Here is a 12478-nt window from a genome sequence, read left to right as displayed (position 1 = left end):
AGCGAAACCGCACGATTGTGAAGACTAATTTGGCTGCGTCAAGATTGCTTCTATGTCTTAGCTATAATTGATGCAGGTTGTTCCGTGGTCGCTTCTAGGCTTTGGCTAAGGGTTGCTAGGTTATTCAAACCCTGATTCTTAACGTAGAGAGGGTTTTTATATGTGGGGTTTAACGTCCCAAAACCACCATATTACTATGAGAGACGCCGTAGTGGGGGGCTCCGGAAATTTTGACCACCTGGAGTTCTTTGACGTCCACCCAAATCTGAGCACACGGGCCTACAGCAGTTTCGCCTTCATCGAAAATGCAGCAGCCGCAGCCTGGATTTGATTCCGCGACCAGGGAGTAAGCAGCCGAGCACCTTAGCCACTAGACCACGCGCGGCGGGGCAATGCATAGAGGGTTGAGTTAAACAACACAGTCATAGGCGCGACCCCGTCGGGCACGAAGCTCATTCATCACTGCGTGGTCTTTTCGCAGCTGCCGTTGCCTTCCTTAGTGCTCTATGATTGTACTTACTTATTCAGTCTTCTGCTCACTGCCTTTTGTTGGCCTGACTTATACTTTCATTATTTTCGGACCAGTAGTGAGCTGAAGGACATGCCTCATATCTGTGGCACATCATAGCCGTTTATGATGATGATAGTTATCTGGTAGGTGCACAGTGATACAAAACAGTCGCTGTTCGAATTCGTCTTTGTTTGTGGACCGTGCCAACGACCAATGCGTTTTAGGGACGCCCGATCAACCAATTATTCCAAGCAGGATAGTAGCAGTGCGAGGCTGATTCAGACAGCCCGAAGGAAATGCGCACAAAATATTGCAAATCGGTTCTGCGAAAACCCACAAAGTGAAGTGGCTGAGGTTACCTGAGGTTACTTCCACTGTCGCCCACGTCCATCCGTATGTTGTGAGAGTGGCGTGCCACGAATTCGGTCAGATGTGCTTGCGCCAGAGCGCACCATACGTCGCTGTCTGAGTAGCTGCCGGTCGGGTCCAAAACATCCCGTAGTGCACCTCGTGTCAAGCAAGGATCCTGGTTCATGCACGAAAGCATACGTCAATAAGCGAAAATTACCAGTATATCAGACATTTGCTGGCTATCAAGAACAACTTCTTTTTCAATATAAATGCAAATGAACAAAAACTCCTAAGTGCTTTAGGTTAAACACACATGTTGCATGATGAATCAAGCACGCGAAGCATTTGCAGCTACGTGGCGCATGGTGTGGGTCCATAAAGAGTACCGGTTAATTTCAGGTCTCGCTCTAATTTGCTTGAGGTTAAGGGAAATAAAAATAGTAAAAACATGTGGGGTTCTACGCCCCAAAGCCTTGATATAAATATGAGATGCGCCATAGTAAAGAGCTCCGAAAATTTCGAACACCCAGTGTTCTTAACGTGCACTGATATCGCACAGTCCAGGGTCTCAACATTTCGCCTCCATTTGAATACGAACGCCGCAGCTGGGTCAAACTTACGTCCTTCGGGTAAACAGCTGAGCACTGCAACCACTCCAACGCCGCGGTGGCTCAACAAGGAGGCCTGAGAGACCAAAGACATCTCTTGTGTTCCGAGTAACAATTTTAGAGCAGGAAACGTTCAGTAACCGCGTTCTAACCAAACATTTGACCTATGCACTTCTAACGCTAGCTTAGAAGGACTGTGAATGGGATCTAAATTGGTCGAAATATAAACCAGCTGCTGTGTGGCGTTTCTCTAAACCACTGGAGCCGATACGACCATACAACTGTTTTATATTACGTCGCCAACAACACAAGTGGCTGAATGTTAGCAGATTTTTTAAGCCTTCATAATGCTCTTGCCTTCACGTTGCAAAAGCACAGCGTCACTCATGAGGACTAGTAAATAATATCTTGAGAAGCTTTATTTCAAATACCTGTTGGGCTATAAGATATTCTACCTTAGTATTGTTTATGCTAGCACATCCTTATTTCTTGATGTTTAATGTGCCTAGTTACATGTTTATGGCAGAATTGCATTGTGTAGATTTTTCGCTTGCCTGTGGGATGACAGTGACAGCTGACCGTAGCCGACGCAAAGACACTGATGCTATGTCGACGTCATCTATGCGGATGCATCCAGTAGACGCCTTCAAGACTCTGAGCACCGCCATCAAGAGCGAAGATTTACCAGCACCTGTGCGACCGACAATGCCCACCTGCAAGTTCAGCGAAAGATGGAAAAGCGTTAAAGTGTTATTTTGCAAGTTAGTTCTGTGCGATTCCTCAAGGCAGCGGGTGGTTCAAGAAAAATAAATTGGCAATCATCCATTTCCAGCCAGAAACTTCTGGTAAGCTGATACACATCTCTCAGAAAGAATTTCGCCGAAAAGTGCGTACTTCTCTAGAGATTTAACTTGAGATTAACGCCTTTCCGAAGCAGTCGCTCTTGCAAGTAAGCTTATCAGCGAGCTAGCAAATAGCAGCGTGAGAGAGAGTTCATCGACAATTCAAAGCACGTGAACGCGTAATGTTAAAGATCAGTTGTGCGGAATCCCGTGAAGTGGTGAAACGGACAAGAAACGAATACTCAGAAAAAGTTTCCATTCCGTCACAACCTTATAATGAAATAGGACTCAATAAACATACATGTTATTTTGTTTTCAATTAAATTCGAATGCATTTTTGGCGAACCAATCAACACCCTCTTATACCAACAGAGCTTTTACCACTCTTTACACAAAAAAATTATATGTGCCACGTTTCAATCGGCTAAAACTATGCTTCTCCGAGGGACGTCGGAGGACAGAATAACAGTCACATTGACAGAATCACATTCCCATAAGGTTCTACGTATGACCCACACATAGGCCACACCTGAACCTTTCAGGTAATGTGACGGATAAGGTTTAGTGGGTTGTCTGTCGATCGGCTGTCGAACTTTTCAGTGATGAAATATCGAAACCATGGGCGCATCGGCGATCGAAAACGATCAAGCATACACCCTCGACATCGTCAATAACTAGAAAACGGCGCGCACAGATGCGTTTGGTACCGATGCACCTACAAGTGTTTTTATGAACCCATCCACTGCCATTTTCTTGCGTACGACAACGGTGCCATAGAAATATTTCACTGTAATGCGCTTGACCTCATAACTACCGCTGGCATGTCAGAGTACCGTGTGCATCAAAGAAAAACCGAACAGCGGCAAGCATTCGTGATGTTGTAGTGCGCGTTGCCCACTTATCGCCACAGACAGGCCCGCATATATATGCGCAGAGTCCCGAACATGGTGCGAGCGCCGGTGAAACGAGATAACTGGACGGCGCGCACTATACCATCGTGAAGACTTGCCGCTGTTAGCGTTTCATTGGACGCCTGTAGTACATCTGCCAGACAACGCAATGTCTTGAAATGGTTCGTAGAGCAGAACTTCAAGTACAGCATTGTCATGTCCTGTAGCGCCCTGTCCTTAATCGACTTGCAACCGGCCACTGTTAAAAAATAGAACTGCTCTGTGCCGGCATCCTCTTCAAACCACAAGAGAAATTTTGGAAGCGTGTAGTATATCTAAAAATGATGATCTAAAACTTAACATACTTTGCTACATGACGGTGAATTGTTAAACATTAGAGACAAACACGTATGGAATTTACAATATTACTTCTGACAAGTGCAGTATTTTTTAAGCAAATCACTTTATTGAGCGTCCACTCAAATAGCTGAGAGTGAGACCTAGTGTTGTGCCACTCATTTTTGTCCGCTTTGATTTTCTAACGCTGTGATTTAGGTGAGCATAACTATTGCACCACACGAGGGAAACAAAAGCGAACTGTAAGTGCCTCTACATTGGTTGCGCAAACATACAAATAACTAGGTCTAACATGGCTCTGTAACTTTTCACTAACCACTGGTTTTTCAATATCGTAAAAATTCCACTTTTTCTATGGCACTCTGGAGTACCGCAAGGTAGTATTTTATTTAGAGGTTGTTCCTACGTCTTATATGCAATAATAATATTTGTAACAAGGAATCTTCCGCAGTAAGATTATTCACAATTGGTGGCTTGAACGGCAAACATGTCTGCTGTGGTCATCTTCACTCGCCCCTTTCACCTGCATCGTAAGATGAGACGTCTCATAAAAGTTTAAAAATAAGTAATCATTACGAAAATTGGAAACACCTAAGCGTATTAGCGCTTCCTGCAAAACCACAATTACTTTGTGCAGGAAGCACGTACTCGCAACAGTCACCAGTAATAAAATCACAACATATTCATGAAAGGAGTGATGATGAGTGGGGTGAGCGTCCATTCCTCCATCCGTCCTTCCGTTCATCCACCTGCCCGCCTGCCTGCCCGCCCGCCCCCCCGCCCACTTGCTCGTTTGCCCGCCTGCCTTCCTGCCTGCCTGCCTGCCTGCCTGCCTGCCTGCCTGCCTGCCTGCCTGCCCACCCGCCTGCCCACCTGCCCGCCTGCCTGCCTGTCTGTCTGTCTGTCTGTCTGTCTGTCTGTCTGTCTGTCTGTCTGTCTGTCCGTCTGTCTGTCTGTCTGTCTGTCGGTCTGTCTGTCTGTCTGTTCATATGCTGTTCTCGCTACGCCGCAGGTATGTATTACCCTAGGCCTTAAGGAGCTTCCCTCTTATAACAGTATGTGGTGCCCAAATAATTAAAATGTCAGGCTATGGCTAAATCAACATGAATAAATATGTTTTTGCCAGTCCTAATGCTACTCGTATTATTTTATAGCAAACTGACTGATTCTATGTACCCACTAATCTTCTGGGCGCCAAGCATTGAACATGAAAACGTTACATTCAGGTTAACCACCTTCTCACGAGGACTCGCTACGAAGTACACGTCGATGAGGACATCAGGCAAGACTCCGGGCTTGTAGGACGCGGAATAGTTGTCGAATTCGAGCTTTCCTTCTGAAGGCCACGCTCTTTCATCAAGTGGACGAATGCAGATAGCCTTGGTGCAGCTTTTGGTGTTTCTCCGAGCAATGCGTGTGGCGTTCTGCGATTCCTGGTCATCTCCCTGGTTTGTTAAAAAGAAGTTCACGAATATTTAGCCATGATATCGAATCAACCGCCAGCTGATAGGAGTGCTCTTAACAAGGAAAGTGGCCGCTTTTTAAGATTACAGCTCGAGAGCAACTTGTGGCGCATACCAAAAATGGAAAGGCGTTTAACCTTTTTAAAGCTAAAAATTGACACTCAATATAGCCATACCTCTTCTCTTTGTACTAGGAAACTCTACTACACATGTTTTGGCAATTTACGTGCCGTGAGCTATAAAGTAGAATGAAAATAAATGAGTCATTTCTTCAGAGAACAGACAAAGATGCAGCCACCACTACAGGCCATCTGCAAAGAAGATGAATAGGGCTGAGCCATAAGTCTATAACAGCGTTAAAAGTAACATGTGCAGTTTTGTAGCGATTATATCTTAACATCCTGTAGAAAAGAAGAAAAATAATAATTTTTTCACAAAAAGTATTCACTCGACTCACCTCTGGTGGCAAGCGGGTGTACTCAAGACACCGCTCGAAGGATACAAGTGCTTGAAGAAAAAAGAAAACTGAACCTGTTGACCCCATTATGAGAAGGGATATCTGTGGCAAATAAAGAAGTGTAATGTAAATATTTGTCGAAGAGAATTTATGAGTTCAACTCAAGGCTGTAAATGAACATTGGCTAGCTTTGAATGAACATTAACTGCGTTCGCTATTGCAAGGTAACGTCGAGAAATAAAAAGTAAATGACTGCTGGCATTGGCTGCCCATCTGTAAGTGTTCATCAGTTTAAATAAACAGCGACCGCCGTTAAAGGAAGCATGGTGAATGTTAATTATTGCAACGCCTTCTTTATTAAGGTGCCTGACGAATGGCTCATGTTACCAGCGGAGTCATGTTGCTTTCATTTTTGAGCAAGCGCCGCGCAGTGGCGCTTGCGACCGACACTATTATCACCGCGTTTGTTACTTGTGGCTCCTAAGGGCGCGTCACTCGAGAGTCATTTGAGATCTGCAACTATACATGACTAATTCGGAGGCTATACAAAATGTCGAGTTGTTTCACCGTCCACCACAGGTGACGCTAAAGACCGACAGTAATCGAAAATGAAGGAGGGAAGGGTGTGGCAGCTGTTTTTGTTCTCACTTGGCCGGCATCTAAATAGAGGAAGCGTTGATTATTGTTACTGAATTTATCTATGATACTGTTATCAGAGAAATATTTACTGCGTTTGATATCTATCCAAATATTTATTTGCCTCTTAGATTATTATTTGCTTAGACTACCAAGAACTCGTTGTCATGTGTCATAGTGGCGAAAAGATCACAAGTTTTTTCTAAGACATACACGACCCATAATATTTTAGTTTACTGCAAGCGTCATCCACACAAAAAAAATCCTTAAATTTTCTTTTTCGTAGTAGCACACATGTTGTTCTACTTATATCTCGAACGTGCTGCTGCAACCATATATTCATTTCGTTTCCGTCTATTCGTTTTTCAAATATTTATGTGATAATTGTCACCGATTTCCCTACATGGTGAACATTGTCTCCAGAGCTGTTTGGCCTGATTGATTGTTTCATATCATTAACTTTGCCAAATTGACTCGGCCTATGAGAGACACCATAAAGGAAAGGCTCAATGACTTCCAGCATGAAAAGTTTCGTAAAGTTCACTTATATTGCATAACAAACAGGTTTATAGGCTTTCCTCTTCACTGAAATGCGGCAGCTGAGACCTGCGTCGAGCCCGCACTGTTATAGCGAGCGGCTGAGCACTGTGGACACTGAGCGATTGTATAGTGGCAGCGTTGGAGAAAAAAAATCACAGTACATCCACGGAGTGAATGATGATGAGCGGGGCGAAGTGTCCATCAGTACGTCCGTGCTTCCGTTCATCCGTGCACCTGCCCGTGCGTCCATTCATCCGTTCGTCTGTATGTCTGCCTGGCCGCCCATCCGGCCATCCACCCGTCCATTTGGAGTTAACACTCCAAGTACCGCCATGTCTCATCCTTTCATCATATATTCATCATATACAACTACCACTATATGGCGGACATACCGAAGACTAAACGATAGGTGGCTACGAACTCCTAGTAATACTACTACTACCTAAAATATTTACATAAGGAATGAACGTACCCTTCGGGCCCCGTGGCCCAAATACTGCACTGCTGTCAGCGCCTCGAACGGCTAGTCATATTGATAATGTCTTCCGAGACAGGGGAAGGTAATAGCTATAAATAAGTAAATAAATAAATAACACTTAAAGGACTCTTCAGCTTCGCGTGCAAGCAATGGAGGCGATAGCGTGATCAGCCCCCGAGCACAATGCCTTCAACAATGCCACAAGGGAAGCAACTTCTGTGCGAGCAACACTGGCCGTTCCACACTATCCTGTAAAGGCTATTGCATGTGCAGTTGCTAAGAGGCCACTATAACGTAATTCATCCTTTTGCTGATTGGCGAAGTACGCACTACTCGTCTGTAAGCGCCGCATTCACTTGCGGGGCTGCACACCTTTTTATGTGTGGACAGCTTAAAGCTACGCACTCGTTGCACAGTTGACATGTTTTGACGCCTGCAGCGATTCTATGATTCTGTCGTGCAATATTACATGTGCTAAGGTGCCTTCTTCGGCCAAATTGACATAGTGTTTCTTATTTCAAAGCAGTTTCAAGTATTGGCTCAGCTCTGTGGTAAAACACCTACGTACCACGCGGACGGCCAGAGTTGGAGCTCTCACTTCCAACGTGAGCTTTTATTACTTACTTCAATTGTATCTTTTTCAGCTTTTCGAACACGGAGAACATCATTTTTCGCTCTCAACGAAAGGCACAGACACAGATATCAGAATTCCAGCGACACAAGCTCCCTAATGCTATCGCCGCGTTAAAAACAAACAGTATTTTATTCCGGTATTGTTATTCGAACCCACGTTCTTATGCTCCGAATACGAGTTTCATTTCATTTATTGCATCCTAAAAGGCCCGAGGGCATTACATAAGGGGGGCAAAAAAATACGCTGTGAGTGTGTATAATTCAAGTTGAACAAATTATTATAGACAGTACAGTTCTAATATGGTAGTTTGGTCAAAAATGACAACAAAAATGAATCAAATAACACACAAAAGAAACGCTTTGGCTAGGAATCAGAGTACAAACAACTAGGCACAAGCAAATTATACATACAGTACGTTGGTAGAATATATTTACAGCCACGGGTTAATGGGTGGAATCAAAGTGGGATTCCAATTTTGCGCGGAATGATGTGCGGTCAGGTGTGGCAACAATGGTGTCGGGAAGGTGATTCCAAAGTGTTATTGCTTGGGGGAAAAAGGAGTCGTTCATTGCGGATGTACGGCCGTTAATTCGTGCAATGGGGTTTGAATGGTTAATGCGGGAAGAAGTTCTGTTTGGGGGCTGTAAAAGTTCGTGTCTTGATTGGGGTCGGAAAAAGAAACTGTGGAGGAGGCATAGGCGCGAGATGAGGCGGCGCGACGCGAGTGATGGCAGTTCAATTGATTGTTTTAGGGCGGTGACGCTGATTTCTCTGGAGTACTGTGAGGTTATAAAGCGGGCAGCGCGGTTTTGAACTGCTTCTAGTTCGCTAACGAGGTATGCCTGGGATGGATTCCAAATGAACGATGCGTATTCGAGCTTTGGCCGTACGTATGTTAAGTATGCTAGTTTTTTAACGTCAGGAGATGCTGATTTGAGGTTACGGCGCAGAAAACCAAGCGTACGCAGAGCGTCTGAGCAGATGGACTGTACGTGCGGTGCAAATGAAAGAGATGGGTACATGTGCACTCCGAGATACTTGTATGACGAAGCCGAATCGAGAGGAAGCGAATTAATAAAGTATGTATGATGAACAGTGGTGCGTTTACGGGAAAATGACATCGATTTGCATTTGGTTAGATTTAACGGCGTCGAGTGTTTACCAGTCCGCTACGGATCGATAATGATGATTCTGAATTCACTCTTTCTAAACCAGGTGGCTGCGTTGTACTGGTACAAAACGAATGTACAAAGAGCAATTTATTTGTAGGATTTATTTCATTTTGCGATAGTACAATAACGCCCTCGGTAGAAGAGGGTGTACAGCCCGCATGACGGATAGTACATATCAGTATAATTATTTCCCTGATGCCAAAGTCGCCTTTCGGTGGTTCTCCAGAGGCGGCTCTAAGATGGGCTGACTAACGAGCGATGGAGGAATGAATTGATGGATGTTCCGGCTGTTCCCTTTTGATCGGGCGCTGGCTCACGCCACCTAGCCATAAAATCAAGTACTATCACTATGTATTTAAGGATTGAATTCTCTCGCGCCTCGATTGTAGCCCCCAGTCAGTTAGCCTCCTCCTGGTTATTTCTACCCATTTAAAGTCTATTTTGCCTTCACTGTCCCGAAACCCCTAGGCTTTGAAAAGTTCGGCTCCATTTCCTTCGACTATAGGGCAGAGCCCTTCACAGAACGTTACCGAATGTTCAGCCGTTTCCTCATCTTCTTCACACGCACTACATACCGTGTCTGTGCCTTCGTATTTTGCTCGGTACTTCTTGGTCCGCAATACACCCGTTCTAGCCTCGAAGAGCAGAGAACTACCCTGAGAATTATCTCAGATCTTTTTCTCTTGCAATTTCCAGCTTAAATGTTCCGCAGGTCTCCAGTAATGATTTTGTAAGCATTCCAATCTTCCCCATGTGCCTCTCTGTTTCCTTCGCCTTCATCTTAACCAACGTTTCCTTTTGGCTTGATATTCTTCCGTTGTCTAAAACTTGCATGACAATTTTCGAGTTCGCCTCCTCCATTTAGTATCAACATTCTTCATGTGCAAGTAGCTGAAAACTTTCCTAGCCCATAGATCCTCTCCCATTTTTCTCAATCACTCTTTAAATTCTATCTTGCTGCTAGCTTCCCTGCACTCAAATGATATCCACCCCATGTCACGCTGTACCCCTGATTTGGGGTATTCCCGTGTGCTCCCAAAGCAAGTCTACCTATGCCCCGTTCATTAATTTTCAATATTGCTTGAAGATCTGATTTTATGCACAAGACCGCATTGCCGAACGTCAAACCCGTGACCTTGACACCTTTCCAAATCCCTCTCACAACGTCACACCTATTGTAGTTCCACAGTGCCTCATTTTTCATTACAGCTGCATTCCTTTTCCCTAGTCATTACGTATCTTTCGTGCTCCCTTATATACTCAGCCCCGTCATTTATCCACACACACAAGTATTTGTATTTATCCACTATTTCTAGCGTGACTTTTTGTATCTTATTCTCACTGCATTTTTTATAAATAAAAATGATTATTGCCAATTTTATCCTGCTTAACTTCAAATTTAACCCATCTAATAACTCATTACCACAGATGTCTATCAATCCCTGCAAATCTTCCTTGTTGCGGGTTATTAATATCATCTGTATACATCAGTACTGATAATGACTGTTCAATATGTTTTCCTTGCTTGGCGAAATAGTGGCTGAAACCGAGTCGACTCCCCTCTAATTTGGCTTCTAGTCTCTGGAGATACAGCATGAATAACAAAGGTGACAAGATACATCCCTGTCGAAGCCTGTGTTATATCTCTCTAGGTTCAGATACCTGCTCGTCCCATTTATAACGACCTTGTAAAACACCCGCCATCTGGTGGGTGTTTTACAAGGTTGACATTAAAGACATAGGTCCGAAGTCTAACAGGCTTTGAGAGAGGCAGTGAGCAAAATAATATTCGATGGTGAAGTCCCCGATGGATCGAAACTTAGCAGGATGAACATGATCTATAAAGGGGGAAAAAGCTGACATAAACAACTACCGTCCTATAACAGTGACATCAGTGGTCTACAGGCTGGCGATACAGATTATAAAGGAAAAACTGCAGGCATGAATAGAGGATGAGGGGGTGCTGGGGGAACTGCAGATTGGGTTTCGAAAACACTGGAGGTTAGAAGACAATCTGTTCTCATTGACGCTGTGCATCGAAATAGCAGAAAAGGAACACAGGCACCTATGGCTAGCATTTTTGGATATCAAAAATCATACGATAGCGTGGTTCAAGAGGACTTGTGGGGAATACTGGACACACTAGGTGTGGAAGATGGAGTCACTAATCTTTTAAAGGATATCTATAAAGGTAACAAGGCAGTTATAAGGTGGTAAAAAAACAGCTATCCAAGCCCGCAGAGGTAAAACGGGGGCTTAAGCAGGGGTGTCCTCTGTCACCCCTGTTATTCATGATGTACCTACAAGGATTAGAGGCCAAATTAGAGGGAAGTGGACTGGGCTTCAACCTCTCTTTCATTCAACAAGGAAAACTCATTGAACAGGCACTACCAGCATTGATGTACGCAGATTATATATATATAATCGCAGATTATATATATATATATATATATACGCAGATTATATAGTGCTAATGGCCGACAACATGGAAGGTTTGCAGAGATTGATGGACATCTGCGGTAATGAGGGAGATAGGTTAGATTTCAGATTCAGTAAGGAAAAGTCAGCAGTCATGATTTTTAATGAAAATGAAGGTAGTGAGCTTAGAATACAGGAGGTAATGCTAGAGATAAGAGATAAATACAAATATGTGGGCGTATGGATAAGCAATGGGGCCGAGTACCTAAGGGAACACGAAATATACGTGTCGAGTAAAGGTAACAAGAATGCAGCGGTAATGAAAAACAGGGCACTGTGGAATTACAATAGGTATGATGTTGTGAGAGGACTATGGAAAGAGACATAGTTCCTGGTCTGTCGTTCGGCAATGCAGTCTTGTGCATGTGATCAGAAGTTCACGCAAGATTAGAAATTAAGCAACGTGGAATAGGTAGGCTTGCCTTAGGATCTCACGGGAATACACCAAGTCAGGGAGTACAAGGTGATATGGGATGGACATCATTTGAGGGCAGGGAAGCTAGCAGGAAGATGAAGTTTGAGAAGAGATTGAGAGAAATGGTGGAGGAGCGTTGGGCTAGGAAAGTTTTTGGCTACTTGTACATGAAGAATGTCGATACAAAATGGAGGAACCGAACCAGAAAATTGACTGGTAAATACTTGGAAAACAGCAGGGGGCCGAACCAAAAAGAATTATCGGTTAAGAACACGGTGAAGGAAGCTGAGACCGATATGAGGAGAATCGGCATGATTAAAAAGTCCGCACTAGAGATCTATCGAAGTTTTTAACATGAAGTTGTAAAGGAAAGGATCTATGATAATACTCGGGGTAGTTCTGTACTGCTTGAGGCCAGAACGGGAGTATAGCGAGCTAAGATATATCGAGCCAAAGACGAAGTGGTAGACACAGTATGCAGTGCGTGTGGAGAGGAAGAAGAAACTGCCAAACACTTTATAATGTTCTGTAAAGGGCTTCACCCTATAGTTCAGGATGATGGCGCAGAGTTCTTCAAAGCACTGGGGTTTAGGAACAGGAAGGGCAAAATATGCTTTACGCGGGTAGAATTAACTAGAAAGAGGTT

The 12478-nt window shown here is 44.0% G+C and overlaps 1 protein-coding gene across 1 annotated transcript in view; it reads right to left on the bottom strand.

Annotated features, from left to right (window-relative positions):
- LOC119168680 (ATP-binding cassette sub-family C member 2) overlaps positions 1–12478 on the bottom strand; it is a 38795-nt gene that overhangs the window by 16157 nt on the left and 10160 nt on the right. Inside the window, exons 3-5 of the mRNA XM_075867660.1 lie at positions 4795–5004; positions 2025–2183; positions 871–1037 (exon numbers count right to left, since the gene is read on the bottom strand). Coding sequence (XP_075723775.1) covers positions 871–1037; positions 2025–2183; positions 4795–5004 — 536 coding nt within the window. The remainder of the gene's footprint in view (positions 1–870; positions 1038–2024; positions 2184–4794; positions 5005–12478) is intronic.

Source organism: Rhipicephalus microplus, chromosome 6, assembly GCF_043290135.1.
Source record: "Rhipicephalus microplus isolate Deutch F79 chromosome 6, USDA_Rmic, whole genome shotgun sequence".
Lineage (NCBI taxonomy): Eukaryota > Metazoa > Arthropoda > Arachnida > Ixodida > Ixodidae > Rhipicephalus > Rhipicephalus microplus.
Note: the sequence above shows the minus strand (reverse complement) of the source record. Positions and strands in the feature narration are given on the sequence as shown.